The 14737-nt window shown below is 42.6% G+C and overlaps 2 protein-coding genes across 2 annotated transcripts in view; both read left to right on the top strand.

The window, feature by feature from the left end:
• rasgrp3 (RAS guanyl releasing protein 3 (calcium and DAG-regulated)) overlaps positions 1-9486 on the top strand; it is a 46866-nt gene extending 37380 nt beyond the window's left edge. The window contains exons 10-17 of the mRNA XM_083694839.1: positions 969-1049; positions 1184-1297; positions 1513-1628; positions 2924-3071; positions 3847-3883; positions 4159-4308; positions 4865-5229; positions 6873-9486. Of these exons, the coding sequence (XP_083550965.1) occupies positions 969-1049; positions 1184-1297; positions 1513-1628; positions 2924-3071; positions 3847-3883; positions 4159-4308; positions 4865-5229; positions 6873-6881 (1020 nt within the window). The 3' untranslated portion in view covers positions 6882-9486. The remainder of the gene's footprint in view (positions 1-968; positions 1050-1183; positions 1298-1512; positions 1629-2923; positions 3072-3846; positions 3884-4158; positions 4309-4864; positions 5230-6872) is intronic.
• Positions 9487-10715: 1229 nt separating this feature from the next.
• fam98a (family with sequence similarity 98 member A) lies at positions 10716-14453 on the top strand. The gene is made up of 8 exons (XM_083696389.1): positions 10716-10840; positions 12038-12186; positions 12393-12527; positions 12675-12859; positions 13034-13114; positions 13213-13329; positions 13468-13635; positions 13752-14453. Exons 1-8 carry the CDS (start codon positions 10803-10805, stop codon positions 14445-14447), a joined length of 1569 nt encoding a protein of 522 aa, XP_083552515.1. The 5' UTR covers positions 10716-10802; the 3' UTR covers positions 14448-14453.
• Positions 14454-14737: the final 284 nt, after the last annotated feature.

Genomic DNA, 14737 nt, shown 5'->3' with positions numbered 1-14737 from the left:
TGGCTATGTTTCTGATTTCAGCCTCATAATGGCTTCTTTGACGTCTTCATTGACGTCTCTTTGGTCCTCATGTTGACAGACACCAATAGCAGACTCCAAAAACAAATGCAAAGCCTAGAATCAATACTAGACATGGACAGTTCTCTTATGCCTGCATAAATGATGTGAAGGTAACACCTGACTTACCTGAAACAACTGTCAAGCCAATTTACCAATACTTTTGGTGGCCTGAAATAGGGGGACTATGTTTTAAAAAGGGGACTATGTGGGTTGTAATTTCTAAATGGTGACACCAACATGAAAGAAGAAAACATTGAATTAAAGCTGATAATCTGTCCTTTAATTGCTTGTTAGGGTTGTTTAGTAATTGTTTGATTACAAATCCAAACTGTTGGAGTATAGAGCTAAAAGAAGACAAAATGCCTCCTCTTCCCAATACTTATGGTGGGCACTGTATTTGTTAACCTTTTTGGGCTCCATGTTGAACCCTTTTGGGTTCCATTTACAACCACCGAAAAGAGTTCTACATGAAACCCAAAAGGGTTATCAAAAGGGTTCCTCTACAGGGACAAATTAAGCCTAACCCTTTTTTGGTATTTACTGCAGCCTTTTTTTCTAAAAGTGTTGAACTTGTTTACTGTTTACTCAATGTCGCAAAGTAACGTCAGTACTTTGAGTGGCTACCATATTGCAGCATTTTGTAGGATCTCATACGAAGTGAAGTGACTGATGAAGCGGGAATCCAATTAAACACAGATACCCACGTGTTCTCGCTCTGTAAACCACCATCTTACTCAGTAAGCAAGAGGCTACAGCCTGCTACTCAGTGAGTGACAGTGGGTACTTAACTGGTCTGGGACTCATGATTCTACACCGATTAATCCACCACAAATGCAATGTTTTATAGATTTCATCTATTTTTTACGTTTTATTGTAACCTATGAATGACTCAATAAAACATTTTCCAGCTCTCTTTAGACCTTTACTACACAGAAGATGAGATATATGAGCTGTCATTGTTGAGGGAACCACGAAACCCCAAGTCTTTGGTGAGTGTCCAATCTTAAAATGCATCATTGGACAAATATCATCCAACAAACTTTGAAATCTTGCCCAGATAATAAAATAGTGTATAAATGAGGGCTGTCTAAACCCTCCATGTTTGTTTACATCTCCTCTATAGCCTACCTCTCCGACCTCTCCCAACAAGCCTATGGCTCCCCTGGACTGGTCGTCAGGTGTGACAACCAAACCAGACCCCTCTGTGGTGAACAAGCACATCAGAAAGGTGGTGGATGTAAGAGCCTTTACTCACTAGTGATGGGAAATATACTGACTATTTGTGTCACAATCCCAAAAATGTGATGAGGCATATGTATTATATCCCTACAATGGTCCTACAACAGTACTAAAAATAGGTTTCAACACATTTCGGGTAATTGGCTCTTGGGTGATTAAGTGCTTGTGTATTGTATTATTTTTACTCTTTTGTTCTTGTCTTTTTCTGGGAAGTCTGTATTCAGGAACTACGACCTTGACCACGATGGTTACATCTCTCAAGAGGACTTTGAGAGCATTGCTGCCAATTTTCCATTCCTGGACTCCTTCTGTGTTTTGGACAAGGACCAGTGAGTGCCTCTCCAACATGACATGATGAGAACTGTCACAGGCAGCTATATGCCACCACCTCATCCTACCCTTCTATCTCACTCCTCTCACCAACAGACATTCTCTAACACTCACTCACACATTCTCTTTCTCCCTCTCTCTCTCACACACACACACACACACACACACACACACACACACACACACAAACACATACTCTATGCAAACACATTTTCAAGCTTCCACACCTACAACACTCCCCACAGACATTGACTTTCACACATGTAACTTTTTGCATAGTCTGCCTTTCACACATTCACCCCATTTCTCTCCCTCTCTCACAACAAACACACAGAATACAGTGTTTAATCAGAAGTAGTAATTTACAAGGTGTTCTCAAGATGTACTACCTGCGGACTGATTAAGTTAAATCTTGATTATGTATGAATGTGTAAGATAAGTCCTGCTGTGAGTACATTTGACAATAATGTGATGATTTTGCAGTAACAACCAATCAACAACACATTTTTTAACATAAACTTAGCAGTGAGGTCATGTGAAATCTGCAATCATGAATCTGTAGCAAAAACACTGATGTCACAACAGAGCCATGTTTGTTTTTTAGCTCTGTTGACTGGGAGTGGTGCTCTTTTGTCACCATAGCTTGGGGAGGGAGGGAGGGAGGGAGGTGAAGGTTATGGCAGTCCGTGAAGGATACAGACCTCCACACACAGTGCCCCCCCCCCTGTCCTCGGGGGTTCATCTGTTCACTGGAACGCTCAAATCACATTCCAGTCTGCCTAAGTGGGCCTGTGTGACTCAGGTAATGGGTCTGGGAGCTTGTCTTTCTCTCATGCTCTGCTTCAGACAAAAATGACAGTTGGGATTTAGGTAAAGTCATAGCCTCTCATAGGCCTCATTCTGACCCCTCCATCATTCTCTTTTACTCACTAATGAATCTCTCTATTCGCCTCATCTCCTCTGACCATCTCTCCTTCTCTTTCTCACATACTGTTTCACACTCTTACCCCCCCTTCTCTAATATAATATAATATAATATAATATAATATAATATAACTCTCTAATATAATATAATATAATATAATATAATATAATATAACTCTCTAATATAATATAATTACGCCATTTAGCAGACAATTTTATCCAAAGCAACTTACAGTACAGTTAGTGAATACATTATTTGTAAACAATATATGGTCCCAGCGGGAATCAAACCCACAACCTAAGTGTTGCTAGCGCCATGCTCTACCGTACTGAGCCACACAGGACCTCTTGTCTCTCTCTCACTCCCCAGGGATGGCTTGATCAGTAAGGATGAGATGGTGGCCTATTTCCTAAGGGCCAACCCATTGCTCCAGTGTAAGATGGGCCCTGGCTTCATTCACAACTTCCAGGAGATGACGTACCTGAAGCCTACTTTCTGCGAGCACTGTGCTGGATTTGTATGTATACTGTACTTTGTCTCACTGAAGATGTCCTGTTTATGACTAGAGAGCAGTTTGGGTTGGAAGAATGCATGTATGCCTATTGGTTGATTCTTGTCAGCAACTGTGTGCTACAGTATATTGTGCCAAACCACTTCAAGCTTTCAATTGGAAACGATACATAATACATGACATAGTACTGAGAAAAGCTGTAGCATGGTTACTCCTGTTGTCTGTCTTTACCACTATATCTTTGTTTAGTTCATACCGTATGGGTCTTAATGACCTTCTGAAACAGAGATTACTCACTGCGTAGAGGGACTCAACATACATATAGAGACGCATTACATTCATCGTTTCCGGCTACATTGGCCCACTGTCTTAAAATATATAAAAACAAAACTCACAGATAGTCCACAATGAAAGTGAACCTTACCTGTGCGTTCTTGTGCTGTGTCAAATCATGTATAATGGATCCGCTCTATCTATGTACGTTCGTGTTATAGGTATTACTCAATGTCAAGGTCAATGTCATAGTGAAAACAAATTAGGATTTTAAAAAAGTTTTTTGTTTTCACGAATGAACGTACACATAGGTACACACACACACACACACTCACATCCATACATGTACACACACACACACACACACTCACACACTCTCTACAGGAAGGGTGTTGTGAGGGATTGTATCCTGTTTATGTCACAATGGTCTACACACACACTGCCGTCTCTGGTCACAGTTGAAGCGTGAACATGCCTTTCCAATCCCTGCCCCCTCTTGTTACTGCAGCTCTGGGGTATCATCAAACAGGGATACAAGTGCAAAGGTAGGCTCCTATCATTGGACTCAATTGGAAAACAATTGCACATTAAAGACTGACAAAAGAAAAGACACACAATTGGATGGAAGGAGGACTGCTGAACTGGTTGTGTGGACCTGTGTGTGTGTGTGTGTGTGTGTGTGTGTGTGTGTGTGTGTGTGTGTGTGTGTGTGTGTGTGTGTGTGTGTGTGTGTGTGTGTGTGTGTGTGTGTGTGTGTGTGTGTGTGTGTGTGTGTGTGTGTGTGTGTGTGTGTGTGTGTGTGTGTGTGTGTGTATTTCAGACTGCGGGGTGAACTGCCATAAGCAGTGTAGGGAGCTGCTGGTCCTAGCCTGTAGGAAGCTGCTGCGCTCCACCTCTCTGGGTAGTGTCTCCCCCGGAGGACTGACCCACAGCTCTCTACCCAGCAGCCCCGCCCTGCCCACCTGCAAAGGTAGGGCCACAATAACACCTTGCCTCACTCCCCTACTCTGTTTTCACCCACAGTGGCATGGTGCCTATTTTTATTGTGGGCCTGCCATGTGAGTGAACGGACACTAATGCAGTTTCATGCGCTCTATACGGAATACTTTGTTTGGCATTTGCAATGGTGAAACTTTATCCCATTAGAAAAAATAAAAACATGATAAAACCACTCCTGGTTTGTTGCTCCCAAATGGGATCTTCAGTCAAGGTTGTTAAGGTGATACAATGACACCGGTCCGACTGACGTGATCTTGGTCAGGGGTGAGTTTCCCGAAAGCTTCGTAGCTGAAGTACTACATTATCTCTTTTGACAATCCAGGCCCTCTCCTCCCATAGACCAGCAAAGTTCTTCATTTGGCAAATTTCGTTTTACAAACTAAGTTTGATCTGCAAACATGGATTTGATAATTGTTACTCTCTTGCAACCTTGCGGCTGGGTTGTCAGGAGTAACAAAGAACCACTTAAGCTATGAAGCTTTTGGGAAACTGACCTCAGTTATTTTGATTGCCTGTCCCCTCTGCAGATGAGGACGAGGTTTTTGAGTTCCCTACGGTGACACCAGGGGCTTCAAACTTGGAGGGCAACTCCATCACCCTGATGACAGGTTCGGCCCAGCGGATCTCAGTCCGTCTGCAGAGAGCCACCACCAGCCAGGCCACCCAGACCGAGCCCCTGTGGCCGGAGCACACCTGGGGGGCCGGGGACGGGGGCTCCCACACCTTCCCCAAGATGAGGTACCGGCCACACAGGAAGTCCTCCAAGAACAAAGGCTTTGCCCGCTGGGAGAACGAGGCTCAGGGGCTGCCCAGAGGCCGGAGAGACTCCCAGGAGCAGACAGACGGACCTGCTGAGGTGGTGCACAATGGGATAACTGCTCACCGAGAGAAGGTATAACGACTCCTGAGAGAAGGCGTGTGCGTGCGTGCGTACTTCGCTGTGTTCCTGTGTGTCACATTATGTCTCATATTATCACTCCGTATCTCTTTGTCATGTGGTCGTTCACCCGTTTGCTCATCATCTCTCATGCATGTTTGAACACTTATTCTCTCCAGTTCTGGCCCTCCTACAACATGTTTTCTTATCAAGGCCAAAATGAATAACCTGTGCCAGGTCAAAATCAGAGATGAAGAACAATATGCTGAGAGCTCTGTGCCATGTCTTTGTTCTCAGTGTGTGTGTCCTTCAACCCTTACCTACGGCTGCACCGCAGCACAATTGAATTTTTTTTTATTAAAGTCTAGTATTTCCATCCCCCTGGAAACAAGGGATATAGTAACTGTGCACAGAGGGGTCGTTTCTCTTTCATTCACTGTGAGATTATCTAGATGAAGGGAGAGCACAGAGGCCACAGAAGCACTCAGATTGATGGTGGCTTGCTTATGTGAAAACTGTTTATTTTCATCAGCTTAAGGAGGCTAAATAAAGAGCCAATATTTGGGCTGAAAAGCAGTGTGTTGAAGATTTTATCTAGACAAAGTTGGCTGTTATAAACTCGGGGTCCTAAATTGTATTATGAGTTCATCAACCTTGGGAATATTTCTACAAAAAGGAAAGGCTTATGGTTTCTTGGAAACACCATTATTTGTGCTGCCTCCCAAACTATGAGACATTCAATCTAAATTAATTTGTTCACCCCCTGAGTATATACAAATATTTGTATATAGACCTCAGTATGACCACTGTGAAAAAGTGACTACTTTTTCAAACTATTTCGAATACAGATTCAGAAAAAAAACGGTAACATTTTACATTAAATTGTATGTAACTACATAGTAATAACTGTGTACTTATTTAGTAACTACTATGTAACTGCTATGTATTTACAGTCTAGCGGTATCAGTTATTACACATGGTTATACGATTGGAGTCTGCTCGATCAATGTCAAAACTGGCAATGGATAAGAATAACATTCCATTCAACATGTAAAAATGTGTGAAAGGTGACGCCAAATATCCCAGTGCATTCCCCTTATGTAATAACCGATACTGCTAGACTGTAATAACATAGCAGTTACATAGTAGTAACTATGTAAGTACAATGTTGATACCACAGTTATTACTATGTAGTAACATACATTTATGGGCAACTTAATGTAAAGTGTTACCTAAACAACTATTGGTGTGGCCACCTTCAACTAACTAGATAGGTGAGCGAAATCAATCAATCATTTAATCAACCAATTAAGATTTTACTCCTTGAATTACAAATATCACAGCTGTTACAACCATGTATATTGGTTTTGAATTTTTATGATGTAATCAAAGTCATCAAAACATAAAAATTGAAAGTGGATTACAGCACAATAAATTAACTTAAATTAACGAAAATCTAAAGCATGCATACTATTCAGAGTGGTATACTGTACTATTGCGATAGGAGTTGGATTGGCATGTTTGTAAGATATATTTTGTATATATATATATGTTATATCTTGTTCAGTCGTGAGTTCTTGTGAATGTCTTGTTGGATTCTCCTTCACGGTGAGCTCAGAGTGTGTGACGACCCTGCGTGTCTCTCCTCTTTCCCTCAGGACAGCTGACTTGGTGACACCAAGGGCCGTACCCAGCACTCCAAAAGGGCCCCGGGTGCCTTCCCCAGGAAGCTCTCCTCACTGGGAGAGGTGCTTGGCTGCTTGAGGCCCCCGTTTGGGGACCTGGAGTAGGAGGGGGCTTCCACAGACCTGCAGATGCAGTATGGACAAGGCTCCAGTGAGCTACATTACAACATTGGGGCTTTACAGATAGACCTATGAAGGTGAATGGGGATTAGAGTTCGGTTGGCAGAACTGAAAAAAAAAAACATGTTTGGCGGGTGGGGGGGACTCCTGAATGCCCCCAGCTCTACACCCTGCCTTCACACCTCATCAGAGAGTCATTGGCAAAGGATCCTTGACTGCTGGACTTATTTGGTGAAGAAGGTTTGTTGGGGCTCAAAGACACATCAGTGCTTGACTGACTCATCAAAAATGTGCGTGCGTGCGTGCTTACTATTTAATACAGTATGTGTGTATAGGGACTGTAGTGCACAAATCAGTTGGTGTGCCATCTAGATAATTCGCTGAAAGAATCATAAAGGGCAAGTACAATACTGTACCTTGAAATAACTAGTATTTGGATCATGTGAGATCTTAGTTTTGATAACATTGGATGAACGTTTTGAGGATATTATGAATGTTTTTAGTAGATGAGTCAAGGTAAGTGAGTGAGAATTAATGTACAGAGATAGAATGCATATGAGGAGATGCAACATTATAGAAGGTAACAGATGAAGTTTAAGTGAGAGTGAACATGGAGGTAGTCAGGTACATTGTTTCTAATGGTTACTGGATTCAAAATGCCTGCCAAGCCTAATGTAGCTACTGATGATACCAGTTCCACATGTTCCACAAGTCTCTCTCTGGAATCCAAGAAATGGTACTTGCCATGTTATCATGAGATAAAAAATACAATACTACCACAGATGCTTGTTTTTAAATCAAGGAATAGCTGCATGGCATTGATGGGTTAGTCTGAGACAGCTTTATGGTTTGCAAAATTATTTCAAAGGGACTTTCACTCTATGTAATATGTGCCTGACAAGGATAAGGACAATAACGTGAACTACAGACATGTACTTAGATTTATTACAGCTATGTGTCACATTTAGGCTTTTTGACGCCATAAGACAATGAGGAGGCTAAATGATCTCAGTCTTCTGGCTGTTGAGCATATCAATCTAAATATGCTGTAAGTTGTTATCTCGCCATCCACTTGAACAGAGAACCCATTGAGTGACCTTTGACCTGTCTAATCAGCTGAGGGCTTCAGGCAGAAGTAATGGAATTCTCTACTAAGCCCCCTGTCTGTGGAACACTGACTGTCTCTCTTACAGTGGCACCAGGTGTGAGACCAGGTGGCAGGTTGCACTGTGGTTGCCAGGCACCTGTTGAGCGAGTGGGTCAATTCCATCATCACCAAGGATACGACTGGCTACGTAAGAAGAGGAGTGTATTTTCATCTATAGAGATACCACTAACAAAGCCACCACTAACGCCCCCCCCCCCTCCCCACCACCACCACCACCACTCCAGGGTATACTGCAGGAAGGAGCAGGTATGGGCAGGTGAGTATGACATGGAGATCTCTGTGGAGACAAAGGGGGCTGACCCTCCGGTCCTGCCAGCCAAAGAGAAGATTTGGAGATCTCTATGGGTCAGAGCAGAAAATACTGAGATATAAGACCTCATAAATTAAAGTGGGTGTTATAATGATGTAGATTTGGTGCATCAGAGTAATATCCCTATTTTGCTATTGGAGACACATGGATAATGTGATAATGAGGTGATTGAGGTTCCCTCCACCCATACTTTGCTGAAATCAAGGCCAGCAAATTGATTCCATAAACATCTTTGTGTATATATGTGTGGCTAAATTGTGTTACATTTAATTGGTCTGTTTGAATAGTGTTGAGTTCCTCACCAGTCTTGGTGCTAGCTAGCTTGTGTATGACTTAAAACCATACAAAGCTAGTTATGGTAAACATAAGCATGCATGTCAAATATTATACAAATCAATGCCAACAACCCAATGTTATAAGGATCTGAGGTCACAAATTCACTCACATAGATACAAACCACACTGAATCTCAATATGACTTTTGATGGTTCTGAGTTACCTATTTTAATAAGGGATATAATGACAGTGGCAAGAGTGACAAACTCACTTCTGCAACTAGTTTTAAATACTTTTATTTTTTAGACTACTTTTTTATATTTGGGACACATTCCAACAAGTCTGTATTATATTTCAGACAAATTATTGTTGACTATATCAGAAACGCTATCATCATTATTAATATAAACTGGTCTACTTGAGAAAAACATGTTGTTATTTCACTTGATTGTACTGTATATTTGTAATCCATTTGGCATATTGTTTAGATATGTTTATTGTTTATGGAGAGCCTTCTGTAGCATTGTTTATTTTGACATTGTGTGGCAAATGTTTTATTTCTTTCATGTATGTGTGACCAAATCTATACATTTCTATAGATGCATTGAATTTCACTGTTGAGCAAGTGCAGTTAGATAAACCATCTAGCCCACCGCCTGTCGGCAAGTTGTTCAGGGAAAAGTAAAGCCATTTTCTGAGGCCAAAAACATGTCACTCAACCACCACATACATTTTTGCCAGGGAAATTGACAGTATACCAATCTTAACATGAAAAGCGAAGTACTGGATTTATATGTATACGTGTACATATTATTTAAACTCACCATTATTTTATCAAGAGACAGAATTCTCTCTGTGATTACATCCAAATATATATAATATCTGGATTGGAATGCCTATCTGTATTTATGTGTTTAACTTTAAGTGGTAGGCAAGGTATTATCTTGGGGGTTATAGTATTTAATAAAGACATATTGTGTATTTTTCTACAATAAAGGAATAAAAACAAAAAATATAGAGAAAACACATTAATGACACTAATCATCTACTGGTAGCACTCTTTCCTGCCTGTCTCTCTTGACTGTATTTGCTGTTCATACTGTATTTGAATGCTGACATCTCTTGTGGTGCTCATCTCAACCAAGTGCAAAGGGTTGATTTGTAAGTCTTCACTGTATCTTCATTATAAGTCTCATGTCATAGATGAACACCTGAAGTGCTAAGAATTCAGTTTTTCATAATGTGGCATGTACAGTTACACAGTAAAATGTCAAATAAAATATATTCCTGGTTATTTTACTACTTTGTTCAAGGGCACTTTGGGGGCATTGCTTACATTTCTGTAGAGAAGTCCTATACTGCATTCATTATCAATAAGTAGGCGTAACATCTGTGGTCGGTGCATAAAGTTTAACAACAACAAATACCGCATCAAGGATGGAGCGAAACAAACGACATCACCACCATGTTCCGTTCTCTTGTTGTTTAATATCTCCCCCTAGTGGACAATCAGGTAAATCAAAATGATTTACGATTGCCATTGAAGCTAGTCTGTTTGTGAGTCCAAAACATAAGAATAGTAAGGGTAGATACCATAATAATCAGTTTGCATACACACATCCCCCAATAAATTGCTCCTTGCGTGTCTACAAAAGCGCTGTATTTTTTATCCAATCAATTACATATTACCGGTCTTGTTGGCAACTAAAGACTGTTAATGTGAACTGATGTGTGTCTTCTATCTCTATGGCAACATTGTTTCCAGTAACCATCTCGAAATTACTGTGTTATAAAAGTAGTTTATTTTTTACATTTGAACAACATTTTGTTCAGACACGTTCTAAAACATATTCAATGTCTTTGATCTACGTAGAGTAATTCGGTGCAGGCATTCTTTCGGCCACTCCCAGCCACGGGCATGAGAAAAGATTGGGTTAGGACCCCAGCATGCCAACCTAGCAAAAGGGCTTCACTCCGGCAATATTTCTAATCAATTTCACGGTCTGATCCTTGGAATATTCGTTACTGGAATGGAGAATGATATTCTTGACTCCCTTGAAGATCTTGGGTAGGACGAAACGTTTTTCATTGAAAATATGTTTAGTTTGTCTGATGATTGCCTAGCCAGACAGTAAAGCAGCTGCTAGCTAAGCTCTGCTGATTGTGTCGCCTGTGTCTCATACTGTCAGAGATCGAGACAGCCAAACAAGCACTACACGCCCTCCATTCATAGCAAGCTAGCTACCTCCATAGCAATTTAAGACAATCAATGTTTTATTTTTGCTATTTTGCGAATGCCATTCTGTCGACAGTTAAAGCTAATATAGGGTTATAATCAAAGGGAGTTCAAATAACATCAGCTGGCTTCAGTGGCGTGTGGAGGACTCGGAGGGGGCACCGCCTAGGTGTTATGAATACACTGTGGCAGCAATCTTTAAAAAGGTTGCTAAAGGCCCCACCTATCTCATGACTAAATTGGATAATCGAGCTATCTACTAGTACTGACACGGAGTTGGACGGCCTTCTCGACTCATCACAGTTGAACAGGTTTTACTCCAGATACTTGAATAAATCGCAATATTTACGTTTCCACTCTACATTAACCATGTACCACGACCATGTATGACGATGTGTATGTTTGAGATGTCCCGATCGTTTTAGAACAAACATTTTTGCGACGTCGGGGGGGGAAATCACGTTTCAAGCACCCGTCGTCTTCAGCTAGTCCTAGAGGGGACCGCTCCTCTCTCAATCAAAGTTTAAGGGTCCAGGTTCTAGTTCTGGAATGTCCAACAGAATAGCTCTTTCCACTCCCAGAGACCCAACTACACAAAACACAGGATTTTTATCCAGCTCCCCTCTAATTTATCAATGGCTACATGTGTGCCTCTTAATTAGCAGACTAACTACTGGTGTTTCTCCTTATACCCTGACACTCCCAAAATGAACTCATGTTTTTCCACCCTGTGACATAGACATGGAGTTTGATAGCTGATAGCTGACTGATAGCTTTTCACAGGGAAGACAAATCTGCATATTCCCTCAGCATTGAGCCAGCCAGCTACAGTCATGGACCACAGATGCTGAGGACAGAGAGGGAGAGAGAGGCCAGACACTTGACTACAGCACTTTTCCATATAGAGTAACAGACTGAATAAGAGTTCTTCACAAATTGAGCCTAAGAATGTCTGTTGTTGAATAGCATCACATCACTCCATCCTTAATAATATTGAGATTAATTCAGGTGCATGTCTTGATATCTCAGGTACCAAGGCCCTCTATTGGAGAATGAAGCACTGGAGGCTGCTGTGAGTGGGGGAGCGGAGGCACCAGAGTACACCAAACTCTGTGCCTGGATAGTTTCTGAACTCAAACTCTACTGTCAACTGGAGGAGAATGTCCATGCCACCAACTGTAAGTCAGTTTTTAGCCTGAAACATCTCTGATTCATTCATATTTGACGGCAACATCGCTAAACCGATGACTCAACACTGTTTTATATTACAATTATGGGCTGTGCCAGATTTGTAGTGTACTTAAGATGATATGTTATGATATGTTAATATTTGCTTCTCTCACAGTAAAATTCTCTCCTATCTAACCCCCACGGCCCCCCACAGGTCCAAGTGAGGCTGAGGGCTTCCAGTTGGAGATGAGTGGCCTCCTGTCTGAACTGGCCTGCCCTTACACTGTCCTCACCACATGCGACGTCACTCAGAGGCTCCTTAACAAGACCAACTGCCTACTGCTCATTAGTATGTGAGCACCATCAACCCTATTAATTTTTAGTTAATTCATGGTTGTTGCTACAGCATTTATTGCCATGGATTTGATAAAGCAAATACAGTCTGTTGATTTCTGTCTGTGTAGAGCCATTTTCAGATAAGATCTTCTGCCCTCAGCCTTTCTGATCTCTGAGCTGGAGGCCTCCAGGATGATCCTGGTTAACAAGCCCCAGAAAGCTGCACAGGAGGCTGGGGGCAGTGGTGTCTTTGTGGAGCTGAAGGGCATCTGCTTGGCCCTGGGTATGTCCAAACCTCCAGCCAACATCACCATGTTCCAGTTCTTCAGCGGGATTGAGAAGAAGGTGAGTCAATCATGTCACATCAGGCTGCTGTAAAATGCCATCATATGATCATGCCATGGTATGTTTGTGTCTTGTTGTGATGATTGTACTGTTGCTGCATTATACTCAAATACTGTTAGTTTGCTAGCTAAATTCTGGTTCTCAGAACCTTCATGTTTTCTCTCTTGCCTTCAGCTGAAAGAGGCTCTAGCCAAAGTGCCACCAACTCATGTAGGAGGCCCTCTAATGAAGAAGGCACTTGGACCAGTTCACTGGGTAATACTCTTAAGTCTGAAATAATCAAATAAATGGCATAATAAGATCCTTTGCAGCTTATTCAATTTGGCATTGTACACACATTCTCACTTTTACAGGAAAAAGTTGAGGCCATCAACCAAGCACTTGTGAATGAGTATGAAGTCAGAAGGAAAATGTTGCTGAAACGTCTTGATGTGACTATTCAGTCCTTTGGTTGGTCTGACAAAGCCAAGGTAACATTAAACTCATATTGTATTTTTTATTTATTTTTTTACTATAAATCAAAGCGTAGTTATTTATAGTTTATTCATGAAATGCTTTTCTATCTGTAAAATAATGAGATGCACTAATGTTTTTGTATTGTTACACAGAAACATGCTGAAAAGCTGTCCAAAGTATATCAGCCCCTGCGCTCAGCCCTTGCCACAAAGAGCAATGTCTCTGTGGCTCACCTCTTTGCTGCACGAGAGGACCTGTCCAAGATTCTGCGCACAAGCAGCGGCAGGATAAGGGAGAAGACTGCTTGTGCAATCAACAAGGTTGGGGCAAATCTGTACTTCAGCACTTGCTAACTTAAACCTTTATGTCATCGCTGTGATGTCTTGTCACACTCAATCATCTCTTCTTGCTCGTCTCTCCCTTCCTCATTGAGCAGATACTGATGGGACGCGTTCCAGACAGAGGCGGGCGACCCACTGAGATCGAGGCGCCACCACCGGAAATGCCCACCTGGCAGAAGCGCCAGGATGGTCCTCAGGGAGGAGGTGGACAGCACTATGGCGGGGGTGGAAGAGGAGGTGGCAGGGGGGGCTACGACCAGTATTCCCAGGGGGGGCGAGGAGGTTACGAGCGAGGAGGAGGAGGGTATGACAGGGGCGGGAGGGGTGGAGGAGGGGGTGGCAGAGGGGGTAAGGTGCAGGGTGGCTGGTCGGATGGAGGAGGAGGAGGAGGAGGAGGAGGAGGTGGTGGAGGCGGAGGCGGAGGCGGAGGCGGAGGCGGTGGCTACCAGGGCCACTACCTGGATGGAGGTGGCCATCAAGGGGGTGGAGGAAGAGGTGGTTATGGTAGTGGGAACTATCAAGGTGGCTTCCAGGGCCCTGGTCACTCTGGAGGAGGACACCAAGGAGGAGGAGGTGACAACCCGCACCAAGATGGTGGTCGACCCCAAGAGAGGGGTGGCCGAGGGGGTCGTGGGGGTAGGGCGAGAGGTGGAAGAGGAGGACAAGGTGGCTGGGGAGGAAGAGGGGGTCAGACTTTAAACCAAGGAGGACAGTTTGAACAGTTCTTCCAACAGGGAGGGCAGCAGTACAATCAAGCAGGCTTTGGCCAGGGCAGAAACTACACTAGTTGAAAACAACGTGCAGGCCATTGCAGCAGAGTTCATGCAAGAGTACTTTGAGATATGAATGAAGTGAAAATGCCTTATATTTTCTATTTGTGAAATTGTGAATATGAATATACTGCATGATTATCATTTCTTCCCCCAAACAAAGTATGAGTTTGGATCTACTGTTGACCATGGAACTCTCACTCAGTGGTTTCCAATGTTGAAGTTCAGGTCATGCATGAGAACACAAACCAACCAGCCTTTTTCTGCATCACATTACTAGCTTACAGACGTCCCATATGGCCTTTTGCATA

The sequence above is a fragment of the Argentina silus genome (assembly GCF_951799395.1).
Source record: "Argentina silus genome assembly, chromosome: X".
Lineage (NCBI taxonomy): Eukaryota > Metazoa > Chordata > Actinopteri > Argentiniformes > Argentinidae > Argentina > Argentina silus.
Note: the sequence above shows the minus strand (reverse complement) of the source record. Positions and strands in the feature narration are given on the sequence as shown.

Bases quoted from the DNA above. Each gene is read 5' to 3' on its own strand.
- fam98a (XM_083696389.1), top strand. From the start codon at position 10,803: ATGGAGAATGATATTCTTGACTCCCTTGAAGATCTTGG. The intron at 10,841-12,037 runs GTAGGACGAAAC...TTGATATCTCAG, and splicing joins GACTCCCTTGAAGATCTTGG to GTACCAAGGCCCTCTATTGG. The intron at 12,860-13,033 runs GTGAGTCAATCA...TCTTGCCTTCAG, and splicing joins TCAGCGGGATTGAGAAGAAG to CTGAAAGAGGCTCTAGCCAA.